This window comes from Rhinolophus sinicus, linkage group LG14, assembly GCF_036562045.2.
Source record: "Rhinolophus sinicus isolate RSC01 linkage group LG14, ASM3656204v1, whole genome shotgun sequence".
Classification (NCBI taxonomy): Eukaryota; Metazoa; Chordata; class Mammalia; order Chiroptera; family Rhinolophidae; genus Rhinolophus; species Rhinolophus sinicus.
Window position 1 is genome coordinate 46,304,166 of NC_133763.1, and position 13,338 is coordinate 46,317,503.

A 13,338-nucleotide genomic window follows, 5' to 3' on the forward strand; every position below is an offset into this window, starting at 1 on the left:
GTTTTTTTTTAATTAAATTTATTGGGGTGACAATGGTTAGTAAAATTACACAGGTTTCAAGTGTACAATTCTGTAATATATCATCTATCTACTGCATGATGTGCTTATACCCAGAGTCAGTTCTCCTTTCATCACCGTATATTTGACCCCCTTTCCCCTCTTCTACCACTCCCCTCCCCTTACCCTCTGGTAGCCACTAAACTGTTGTCTGTGTCTATGAGTTTTTGTTTCTTTATTGGTTTATCTTGTCCCTTTGTTGCTTTTAGTTTTATATCCCACATATGAGTGAAGTCAGATGGTTCTTGGGGCAACATGAGAACAGGCCTCAACGTGCTAAGGAGTGTGGTGGGGGAGGGGAGACAGGGGCGCCAGCCCCACCCATGTGGTGGTGAATAGTAAAGCCTGGGCAGTGTCAGGTTAGCCCCACTCTCCTTCAGGTGGTCTAGGACCACCACTAGCCTGCAGTGTCTTCTCGACAGCCCCAAGCCAGGGTGCACGTTTGACCTGGCAAGCAGAGCTCAGGCCCCACGTTCACCTCCACGTGTCCATCCCCTTGGTTAGATCGCCGGTGTCCTGTACTCTTATGGCACTGCCTGAGCTGAAGCTTCCCTTAAGCTCATTGGTGGAGAGATGGATCGTGTGTGGGCATGATACGGCTGCCCCTGTAGCAAAGGAAAACCAGAGAGTATGATGGGTAAAAGACAGGTACTTTGATAAACCCACAGACAAGGCTTCATAACCCTGGGCAACTTATTTCATCTCTTCAAGCCTCAATTTCCTCATCTGTTCAGTGGAGAGGATGCAAGTACCTACCTCTTTAGGTTGTGAGAGTTAAATGAGACAATGCTGGCCAAACACTTAACTCAGTAAGCATAGAGTACACACTCAATACATGTTATCCATTAATATTTCTACTACTACCAATAATAGATGAGATAGCCCTTCTAAGCCTGGAAAAGGGTATTGGCTGTATTTGCTATCCTCTCCCCAATAACCCCTGCCACCCCAAACCTCAGTGGGAGGAAGCCTGGAATCCAGAGGCAGGCAGCGGTGGTGGGAACTGGATAATTCACAGCATTACGGAGGTCAGCTCTGTCTACTTACCTCATCTGGTGCTGCCTGTTCCCGGGACCAGGGCTGCTGAAGGAAGCCCTGGGCACAGGGTTCTTGTCGGTCCCCTGTCCCACTCCTCCACCTCCATCCAGGCTCATTTCTTTCCAGACCCACTGCCCTTGTCCTCAGTCTGTTCTTCCTTTCCCGATTCATCCCACCATGCACACTCTCCCTTTAAGGAAAGGGCTTTTTTGCCCAGGACGTTTGCTTCTTTGGATGGCTCTGGACAGTGGCAAAAGTGGGGCAGCCATCTGGGCATAGAACTATTCAACCCAGGTGGCGTTGTCAGCTGGGCCAGGTGGGGCTATGTTTTCTGGGGAGCAGCAATGCCCTGGCCAGTTGTTGAGCAGCTGGGGACAGAGAGCAGAAGGCAAGAGCAGCAACAGGAGATACTGTGGTCCAAGGTCTGCCTAGGGAGGGAGCAAGCTGGGGCTAAAAGTGGGGAGCCGCTGCCAGTGGGGAGCGGGAGTGATCGGCGTGGACTGTGTTGGTGGCATGAGCCCAGTACAGGTTAACAAGTAGCAACAATGGTGGACACGGCTGGGTCCAAGTCTCTACTCAGAGTTACCTCCTCAGAGAGGCCTTCCCTAGCAGCGCTATCTAAAATGATACCCTCGCCCGCACCGCCAGCTATTTCCTTACCCCGCTTTACTTTTCTTCACAGCATTTAGCGATATCTGAAATGAAACATCGTTTATTTGTTGGCCGTGTGCTGCTCTTCTCCTGTAGACTTTGTCTCACGTATTGCTCTATCTTTAACATCTAGAACAATGCCTGGCACCCAGTAGGTCCTCAATAAATATTTGTCGAATGTAAGACTGAATGATCATCATCATTATTCAAAGAAGCAGCTTTACTGCCTCATCTGTGGCTGGACAGCCACTGAGTCTGTGCTACATGCCAGGGATGAGCCACTCACCGTCTGGTCTAGCCAAGTGCCACAGTGCTGCTTTTCTCTTTGGAGGGTGCTCAGCAGCCTTGGATAGGAGTTGATACCGCTAAGATCCTCTCCTGGGATCACATGGGCTGTGTGTAGCTTGGAAGTGATTTTGATCTACGTTCAATTCCAAGGGCAAGGGCCACAGTCTAGGGTGGTGAGTTCGTATGTTCCTTCTAAACATCAATGGCAGGACTGTGTTGGTTAGTTGGAAGTTGGGCTCATAAACTGGAAAAGGGAGGCCCTCAGAGGTCTGCAGAGGTTAGAAGTTGACTTCATTTTCTTGGCATAGGAGCAGGGCTGATTTTTCTGTTGTCTATTAGAGAAGTGCTTTGCGGACTAGGAGTAGCCCTCTCTCCCCACTCCTAGAGGTGGGAAGCCCTGCACACATTCAACCCAAAGATAGCGTCTGTCTGTAGGCCAGCGTAGGCAGCCACAGCTGCAGTGACCAGGCCGTGGTTCAGACACAACGCCAAAGAAAGCCTCATTCTTTTTCATGTCCTATGAAGTGCTTTCCTACTGAGTACCTCCATAAGAAGAGAATGAAGTCTCCCTTATTACGTATCTGTCAACCTGACTACAAGACACCTGGGTAAAAAGGGAAAAACACTCGTAATCCCAGATATTTTATAGACATAAAACCAAGCATCCACATAATTACAGATTTTACTCTGCGACCAGAGATTTGGTGTGATATAGACCCACAGTTCATAATATTCTACGTGTATGTGAGTGTGTGTGTATACACTCTGTGTGTGTGTGTGTGTGTGTGTATACTGTGTGTATATACCCTATCTATGTATAGTTTTTAAGTTATTCATGTCTTTGGCTTGTAGACAGAATATTTCACCTTTTTATACTAACTATAGGCTTTTGTAGATGCTATTCTTCATATCTCAAAGTTGGCCCAGGGCTAAAGTTTTTTCTTGTTTGCAGGTGTCATGTCCTGATGAGAGGGTTGAGTGCTCCAGCAGTAATAGGCACTCGTTCTTAACAAGGGGCCTGAGGACTGAGTCATACCAGGGGCCTTCTTCTGCCATCGTTATGTCTTAGGACAAGGACTAAACTCCCTGGGTTTCAGTTTCCCAAGTCTAACAGAACAGGTTGGGTTAGTTACTAAGTTGCCTTTTAGAGCCAAAGAATCTATGATTCAAGTAATATTTTTATATAAACACTATAGTATTTTCTTCATGAAGAGAAACATCTATGTCACCATTGAATGAGCAGCATCTATTCCTAGACTAATTAGTGACCAAATATAGGAAGAGCATCAAATAGCTCAAGACATAAATATGTTAAGGTTTTGTTTTGTTTACTCTTTCTTTTCCGAGGAATTGAGGCCACGAAGATATTTCATGCTCAGCCGGGACATTCATTATTTTTAGACCGTATGCTTAAAATAAAGGAAAGGACTTTATTTGATACCTTTATTTATATGCAAAACAGCGCACCATTCATGAGATATGAAAAACTCGTCAGATAGAAACCAGATTATATCTATTTTCACTACAAAATATTGCATTATATAAAGCAACAGAGACACAAAAAAACCCTGAAAAAGACTAAAATCTTTGGATAGTCGATGTGTTTTTTTTTTTTTTCCCTTGTCTCTAAAATACACTCCTTGTTTTAAGAGTTTCACAGCTGAGAACATGAAACGTTTTCAGGTTCTAGACATTTCTTTTTGGTTGTCACAGAGGAAAGTAGTTCTGATTCTTTTTTTTTTTTTTTAGGAAAATAACTTAATTTCCTAAAATCATCCCACGCACAAACATCACACACACCCTCCCACACAAAGAAGCTACTCTCCTTATAAACAGTTTGTACAGTACTTCTCAGACATAACTACAGATAAGAATAACAACACTTACTTTTTTAAAAAACTATAATAGTGAAGTGCTAGTGTTGCTGATTTCACAACAAAAGAACCTTTCAAGAACAGACATCTTAATATATAAAATATGTTTAGAAACAGGGAGAAGTGGGAAATCTGTTATACAAGTGCAATATACTTAGAGCAAAAAAGAAAGACCACAGTATAATCTCAACAAACACGTAAAAAGTTAGACAGAATTATTCCACGGGAAAAGTGTAAACACTTGACTATAAATAAATTGGCACAGAGTATCCAAAGTAACATTATCACCACTCTGAAAAATAAATGTCTTGGAAAAAATACTCTACTCCTTCTAACATAAATAAAAATAGGTTGTCTCTTTCTAACTGCACCTATGGGGCCACATGTTTAAGGTCACAAATAGATGTTTTTGGATCTATAAAGGGGCACTTCGCCTGAAATAGCAATCAGATATTAAGTTTTCCATTTAAATATGGATGTTCCTGTCTACGTTAGTGTCCTACGTGGGGGTTCAAATCTCACCAAGCTCAGGTCTCCCACAAAGTATCTGTTTTCAATGTATCTTCTTAACCTTACCAAATACGCAGGGTTTGTCTGTTGTGTTTGGATTCTAATCTAAGCTTGCTTTTCACAACAGTACAGAAAGTTTCCTGTTCCACTTTCACAGGCCTAAAACCTCCACGCTAGAGGAGAGTCCCTCCACTTCCCTCCCCCTCTGAATGTTTGGTGATTTGTCGATTAGAAGAAAAAAAAAAAATCCAGATCGTTTAAAGTTATGAACCTAGACTCCAAGCCTCTGCCTCCATTCTTTAAAAACATGAAGAGCTGTGGGAGATAAAAAGAGGAGAACCCCAGGTCTCCAGTGAGCTAAAGCAACCACGCTTACAGGGATCCTAACCCGTGGAGGGGAGGCCTGGATGCTGCTCATTTCTGGTGCCTCCAGGAGGTCCACCGGGCCTGGAATATACCCCCTGCAAGCCCCAGGGCTCTCGCCAGACATCCCCACGTTCCAGAGTCGGAAACCTTTGCTGGTCGCCCTGCTGATCCGAGAGAACGCTACACGCTGAGAGCTTCTTCCCCTGTCCAAGTCTCCCACTGGGCCGCTGCCTCCTCCGCCAGCCCGGCGGCATCCTCCGGGTTCCGTCGCGTCCCCCCCGACACCCGGACCCGCCGCCTGCAGCAGCGCGCCCGGCCCTACACGTCCAGGACGTGGTTGAGATAGGAGATGTAGCAGATGGCGAGGCGTAGGATCTCGATCTTGGAGAGCTTCTTGTCGGGGGGCAGCGTGGGCAGCAGTTTGCGGAGCTCGGCGAAGGCCAAGTTGAAGGCCTCCACGCGGATGCGCTCGCGGGTGGCATGGGCGGAGCGGTACTTGGCCGTGGCGCGCCGGCGGCGGCGCTTCTCCTCGCGGCTCAGCTGCTGCGGGTGAGGGTAGAGCGCCGCCCGGCTGCTGCCCTTGCCGTCGCCCTCCGCCTCTTCCACCGGCTCCAGGTCCGACACGTTGCCCAGTACCTTGGTGTCCGCGCCGCCCAACGACTCCGGGTCCGAGTGCGCCGAGCTGGGGTGGTCCGAGTCGGCGGCTTGGTCCGGACTCAGCATCATTTTGGAGGCTGATGGAGAGTCAGAAAACCAATCAATGAAAGGAATCAGGTTCTTTCCGTCTGAGCAGGAGAGGGCGACGGCCTACCCCGCCGTTCCTCCGCGAGTCCCGGTCCCCTGCTCACACCGGGCCCGCGCGCTCCGCGGAGCAGGCCGGGCGGGGAACGAACGCACCAGAGCCGGCCAGGTCTTGTCTTGGCCAGGCCGCGTCCTGGACGTGACACCTCGGCCGCAAGAGGCTCGGCCCGGCCTGTGGGCCTGGCCCGGGGGATGAACGCAGGCCTGAGAGGCCTGGGGTTTGTGCCCCCTCCGGCCATATACCGACTCCGCCATTCTGCCTCACGCACTTCTTCCCCCCACAAACAAATGACTCCGAAGGACGAACACATCTGGGGTTTACGGGGGGGCGGGGATCCCGCCCGGAGGGCCTCGGACGTGGCAGCGGTTATGCCACGGCGCCCGCGGGCCTCGCGCTGGTCTGGGGCGCGGGGGACGCCCGGCGCTGAAGAGGACCCGGCCCTGAGCCAAGACAGGGAGCAGGCGGCCCGGAACGCGAAGGTTTCCTGGTCCCCCTCGCACTTCTCCGAAATCATAAAGAAAGGACGAAAACGTGGAGGCTGCTTTCAAGACAACACTGACTCCTATGCCCTCGCCGGCTTCCGAAACACCATCTGTCACGCAGACAGCCACACACCGGGGACCCAGGGACGCGGCGACGAGGGATAAAACAATGCGCCCGGCAGCTTGCCGACCACCTCGCGGGAAAACGCCAGCGGCCGGGGCGCTGGGGGAGGAGAGGCTGGGGAAGGAAGGGAAGGGCAGGGCCCCGGGACCGGCGGAGACACACGCCGGGCGGGATGCTCGGGCCTGAGCAGCACCTCCGCCCGCAAAGTTTGGATGCTCGGGGGGCCGGAGTCGGGAGCCCGCCGCTGTCCCCGGGAGGCCTGGCCAGGGCCGAGCTGGCCTGTTCCCAGCTTTCCTCTAACGATGGCCTCCTGGAAAGGTCGCCTCGCCCTGCTCCTCCGGGGCGCCTAGAGGACGAGCCCCGACTGCGCGGCTCTTGGAGTGGGGCGGCCTACGATCGCCCGGCTCCGGGGAACTTGGGGCTTCTAGAAAGAGACCCGCAGGGGGGGAAGGCACCAGCGGGTGACGCGCGCACCGACCGCGGGCGCCGGGAGCCAGGACCAGGCTTCGAGCCCCGGGCCCCTCAGTGCGCAGCCGAAGCGACGTCGCCGCGGGAGAGATCCGCGTTGGCGCGTGCAGAGAGACAAAAGCCGGGATGTGTGATCGGCTCCTAGCACCGCACTCACTGGCTTAGGAGAGAATTTGGATTTCATTTCCCTGGGAGGAAAACGGGTCCTCTAAGGCAAAATAAAAACAAATGCTCCAAGTGAACTACATGCGACTCCCTACGGGCTTTCCATGGATATGTTTATAAGCAGAACACCTTGCGCCTAAACAGCAGGCTGGAAAGAGCATAAATAAATAAGCGAGTAATGGAAAATCACAATAAGCCACTACATAGTTGTAGTTCAGGTAAAAAGTTCCCGGGTTGCACTCAAAGCACGTTAAATTCTCCTCCAGATACCTTTTTAAATATTTATAAATAGCACGTCGTGTTTGCATTTTATTTCTTTAACAATTAACTGAAATGCATCTGTCAATGTAACATGAACAGTCTAACTTAGTTCCAAGCTGGAAAAAAAAATTTAAAGGAGCCTTACCTTGTCCACGCCTTTTCGGTAATCTTTTCTCCAATCTTTTAGAGTTAAAATTCCAGGGACTCGCGGGGAGAAATTCCGAAATATATTAAAAGCAACCACTATTTATTACATTCAAATATGAAAAAGCAGCTGTCATCTCGCCGGTGTCCACAGTGAGGGACGATAATATCTCAGGATGTGAACGATATGAACGATGGTTTACTTAGTTTTCCTTTTAATTGTTCTCAAACATTTCGGGAAATTCGTTGTTGGTTTGTGTGTGTGTGTGTGTGTTTTTCTCCCTAAACGATGTGTTGAAAAGTCTCGTCCCTTTTTTCCTCTTCTAGGTCTCTACAAATAACAAAAGAGATGCAGAGATAAACACGATCACATCAAAGGATTGAGCCCTCCACTTCCTAATAGTGGAAGAATCAATAAGAAAGATGGTTAAGATAAGATTGTGCTCCTGTAAGATTCCTTTTTCCTTCCCTTAATAAGGCTGAGCAGAAACTGGGAAGTGCGAGGCAGAGATGCGATCTTGCTCAGAAGTGATTTTTTTTTTTTTTTTTTTGAGATAAGGCTTTGTTCAGCTGATGTCTCCCCAGTTCCCAGGAACACAATACTGTAACTGGGGGCTAAGCTTGCTTCTTCCTCTTCCCTCCTTTACTTGTATGTTGTATAAACAGACGCCTATTTCCAGTTTCAAAGTCTTTCAAGGCTTGGTTACATCTCCCACCCCCACCCCCCCGGCCTTTCTTTACCTTGTAGCAAAATATACACAGCCAGTAGCTTGGAGATGCTTGGAGAAAGGTTGGTGAAAAGTGAACGTCTCCCGGAGGAACAGTGACAGGGAAGAGGAGAAAGAAGGCAGAGGGTGAGAGAGCCACGAGGCAGAGATGCGCGTGCCTTCTTGGCTCTCCTGGTACCAATTGATTCAGCCTGGAGATGGTGGAAGAGATAAAGCCTTAAGAAGGGGGATGGAATTTTTTTTCCCTAAATTGATATTTAATGGGAAATCCTATTGGACAGAAACCTGGACATGAGTCATTTAATTGGACTTGACATCTGTCACAGTGTTGGAGTTTTCACAGCCCAAATATTTTAGCAGATCAGATTCCCACTGAATTGGTGCCATAAAATATAACAGCTGAAAGCAGTCCGTGATAGAAACCTTAGACTCTAAGCAGAATCTGTAGCCATAATCAGATGATTTCTCTTTTTCAGATTATTGATGCAGTATTTAAGTGCAAATCAACAACATATTGACTATGGAAAAATTCTTCTGGCGTATTATAAAACCAGCATCTTCCCTAATGTTTAGGAAAATATGTCTGTCCAGAACGTGGAAATATATACTATATTCAATAAACACATTCAGATATGCACCAGCTAACATGTATTAGTGATCATATACATTTTAAAAGGCACTTCCACTAGGCTTCGTTACGCCTATTCCTATCTTTGAGAGATATCCTGCCACTGGGCTAATTTTCCAATATATGATGTAAACCTTTCAGTAGAGTAAGTCCTTGGAAATGGGAGCAGAATCCAGGTATTACAATTTCAGGGGTCACGATATGAGACCATTCTACTTTCTGAATACGTTTGTTTTTCTCTTCACCCGCTCATTCATGCAATTTAAAATAGGGCACACTACATGCGTTTATCATTGCAGTTCATTCTTGCTTATTTTAACCTGTGAATATTTCACTGTGTGGCAGTGCGTTGGGCTAGGATGTAAACACATACAAGTCGCCAGTGTATTCCAGCACGTAATGCTTTTGCCTTACATGACCCTGTGGCTTGCAATTTATATTCCTTATAACAAAAGGGGAAAATCTAGTTCAATTATTTGGCCACTTTATAGAGATATTGTTAGCCACCATCAGCTCCATAGTATTTGCAGTCATTTTAGCCTTTTTGATTATGCCAGCTTAAAAGAAATAACAGACTATTTACTCCCCACCTCCCCAGTCCCTGGGGGAACATGTGTGGTGAGAAGAGTCCTCTCTCTTCCTCCTTGACTATTTTGCCCTAAAAACAGGTTTTATCATCAGGGGAGGGGGTTGATCAGCCCACCCCTGGGAGTGACTCTCTGGGTTCCTCCTGGCTGCCACCAGTCAGTCCTCTTGGCACACATTTTTCATCCAATGGGAGATTCCTGCACCAGAATTGGGGGGCGGGTGGGGGAAAGCAAGGTATGCCTCCACAGAAAATGGGCACCAACACTTTCCAGCGTTGCCTCTGCCCAGCCCCAGCACAGAAGGACGTGGAAGTGGGGCGGATGCCAGCCACATTCCGGTGGCAATGGAAACAAGTGAGTGGATGAGCTCTCCAAGGTAGTGAAGATGGAGGGAGAAGGCAGGTTTCCCCAGTCTGACGAGGAGCAGCCAACACTGCGCATTCACACACAGCCGGAAGTGTGCACTCAGACGCGTCCTCAGATGCCTGTACTCTTCACCCCCATTTCTCACACAAGCTGACGGGCTCTGTGACACCACTACACGTTAAGACCGACAGATTGAAAGACCTGGTGGATCTAATCATCCCAGTTCATGAGGCAACTGCTGGAGTGGGAAGTAACCAGTGTCTCTTGTTACCGTGGTGTTGGGGGGGCCGGGGGCAATGGAGGGACATACCAGGGCAGGTTAGATTCTGCTGTGGTTTGTGTGGATCCAGACACATTCTCTTTTACATTCAGGCTTCCTGATGTCACACTTACAGCCTGCATGTGTATATATTATATATGAGTAAGCCTGTATAAACAGGTACACACTCAGACCCACATAGAGTCACTCTTAGACACACAGTCATGTCACAAGCATGGATTCACACTCACACACGTGCATTCTCTCTTCCAGGAAAGCCTCTCTGCCCCCTGCTGCCACCTTTGCCGTTTCTAAGACCTCTCTGGCACAGATGGTCCCTCCTTCTGTGCTCTGTAAGCCCTCTTTTCATAGCTGCCTTAGAGACCACATACCGTGTGCCGTGATTCTTGGTTTCCATATTGGTGTCTCCTACTAGGCTGTGACACTGCCAGGGAAGGTTGGTAGCTCATGTCCCCAGCACCGATGTCTGACACATTGTAAGTACTCGCTGTATTTATGGTAAATAGCATCCTGTGTATACAGGCACCCAGAATATTTGTAAACAGAAACTCTTCCACCTAAAGACACATAGGGATTCAGCTGTACCAGTTTTTTCTCCTCTAAAATTGAGGGCAACACTGCTGCCCTGTTCATGACACAGGCTGGTTATGACACTCACTGCATGTGAAAGTATATACCAAACAAATGAACACATTATGGCGTATTAGGAGGAGTATTAAATAATACTGTTGAATCAGTGGACAGGTGGTAAGCGGTGATTGAAAAAGCCAGACGTTCTGGCTCTATCATACACTAGCTGTGTGAATTTAAATAGGTTACTTAGCCTTTCTGGACCTCAGTTAGTATCTGTAAAATGGGAATGTCAAAAGTATGTTATATTGTTGTGTCATCTGTTTTTGCCAAAGATGAACCAGATAATCTGTGTAAAGTGCTTAAACTAATGCCTAGAATTCATGCTCAATAAGTGTTGGCTATTGATATTGTTAACATTATTGTCGTTATTCAATGTAAATACATATCAAGAGCCAGAAAGATAAATGAAATTACATGAAATATAAACATACCCAGTAGAGTCACCCAGATTGTGTGTGTGTCACAAGATCATGGTCAGAAGCAAGGTCATGGTCACACTCACACACATGCATTCTCTCACACATTACACAGATTTACTCATTTTATCTGCACCCCAAAGCTATGAGGTAGGTGCTATTGTTGTCCCAATTTAGCATCTAAGGAAACTGAGACACAGAGAAGATGTTAATCTATTCAAGGTCACATAACTAAGGAATGATGGGGACAACATTTAGATAGAGGTGGTCTATATTCAGGCACTGCCACCACTATGCACTACTGCTTCTGTGGTCATGGTTAGTTACACAAATACACTCATGCAGGAGAATTCTTCACCATATGAAGTGCGTGTTTGGAGGGAGAAATATACAACACACAAAACAATTGCCACCTTTTGCATTCAGAGGTGGTCAGTGAGAGATCCCAGGTTTTGATACTTACTGTGTATGCAGTATTTTGCCAGATGCTGTTGGACAACAAAGGCTTTATAATTATTTATTAATTCTACTACATAGCTGTTTCCAATCCATTTTCTTAAATTTTGTACCCCATCGGTAAAAATTTTGATCGTACATATCTAGTGTATGTATGTTTATTAATGCACTTTATACATGTATTCCTGTGCTAGCATAGTGTATCATTATAAAGCATACACAAAAAGACATTTAAAAATGATAAACAGAAAATTAATAATATTTATAAAATAATTTTATTTATTAACATTCAAAAACCTATTTATAGCACTAGGTATTATTGATAATATTGTAGTTTTCGAAAGCAATGATCTTAATTTTATTACAATCATTGTTTAACCCTTTGTAATAGCATAATTTCATGCTCTGGTCTTATGTTCAACGTATGTAGAATCTAGTTTTTACGGTTAATGTAGCAGAAAAAGATGTAATGCAAAATTTCAAAGGTCAAAATAGAAGTTCATCATTGATTGTGCTAACTAAATTATGATTCTCATTTTTCTATCTTATCTACCAAATATGCCAAAGTTTTGTTGAAATTTGGTTAGCAAAAGCTAACATGGAATAGTTATTCTTTTTAACAAATGGGTTCAAAACCCTGAAATTATTTATTGGGGAATTTTTTTTAACAGTTTAGAAATTGTTTATAGCCAAGTGTTTTAAGTGTTCAGATATATATTAATAAATGGCATATTTCCATTATGTGGAGCAGCAAAAATCACGTAACAATAGAAAAATTTCCAAACATCTCGTTTCAAAATGCCTTCTCTGTGGCACAAATTTCTCTTCAAAAAGTTGCCACTTAACTCTTTTAAAAATATATACTTTACTTAAAAAGATACGTTGAGTGTGTGTTTATGTTTTCAATCTGGTTATATTTTCAAAAGGCTATCAATTCACAAGCCTTTTGTAATCAAAGAAAAATAAATTTGGAACACATATCTTAAAGTTGAACAACTTTAAGAGCTTTACCACGTGCTAATCAGAATACGTTTTTGTGGGACTGCAGAATTTCATGGTTCCTTCCATTTTCATTTATTGCAACGATTCAGCTACGTTTTAAAGGACTCATATTTCTAAAACTAACGACATGGGTACATCCTGTACATTTCTGCTTCAACGTCCTTATGGGAAATTCTTTAGTGAATACATTATGTTTGTGATGGTCTCTCTGGCCCCGGACTCTATATTTATTTGAGTTAAAGCAGCCATTTCCTCAGTGGTTGTACCTCCACAATTTTCCATAAATCTCTCTCTTATTAAAGATCATTTCAGTTGTGAGTATAGCTTCTCCCATACATTTTACTTTTAATGCTCCCTTAAAAAGACAAGTTTTTCATGTATTTCATGATTGAAACAACCTGTAAAGCACCACGAGCTGAAACATGTTAGCAAAAGCTGCTGCTCTTTCATTTTCCAACTAAATAGCAAACTTCCATCACTACATAAATTGGTCGAATACTAGTTTCTTCAAATCTTCAGCAGTGCCTCTCAGGTGTTTGTCAACAGAATTTGGCAACACGGGCATCCATTTTAGTTTGTCACCTCATTGGTTTCTGTGGACTATTTCATCTATTTCCCCAAGAGCGTTTGGCTTTCGCTATAAAATAAGCAAAACCTCCAAAAAGACTTCTAACCATTTATCGTCATATTTAGTGAAATGTTGAAATTGAATATTGAGAAAGATTGAATGTGATATAATTTTATTAGGTTGGTTCGAAAGTAATTGCGGTTTAAAAGGTTAAAAAAAAAATTTGCAAAAACCGCAATGACTTTTGCACCAACCTAATAAACATCACTAAAAAGAGGTTTCCTTTCATGTTTTGGATGCTTCTTGAAATCAATTCATTGACATATAGTTTCTATAGAGTAAAATTCACTCTTCAGAGGTATTCAGTCCTATGAATTTGACAAATGTGCACATTCATGTAACCAACATAATCAAAATATAGAACATTTTCTTCACTCTAAAAAG

At 45.1% G+C, this 13,338-nt stretch overlaps 1 protein-coding gene across 1 annotated transcript; it reads right to left on the reverse strand.

Moving 5' to 3' along the window:
* Positions 1 to 3,763: 3,763 nt before the first annotated feature.
* Positions 3,764 to 8,278, reverse strand: NHLH2 (nescient helix-loop-helix 2). Its single transcript, XM_019730555.2, has 3 exons — positions 7,972 to 8,278; positions 7,232 to 7,561; positions 3,764 to 5,518 (listed from the first exon to the last, which is right to left on the reverse strand). The coding sequence occupies exon 3, from the start codon at positions 5,508 to 5,510 to the stop codon at positions 5,103 to 5,105; it is 408 nt and encodes a 135-aa protein (XP_019586114.1). The 5' UTR covers positions 5,511 to 5,518; positions 7,232 to 7,561; positions 7,972 to 8,278; the 3' UTR covers positions 3,764 to 5,102.
* Positions 8,279 to 13,338: the final 5,060 nt, after the last annotated feature.

Coding starts and splice junctions, on each gene's coding strand:
- NHLH2 (XM_019730555.2), bottom strand. CDS start 5,510: ATGATGCTGAGTCCGGACCAAGCCGCCGACTCGGACCACCCCAGCTCG.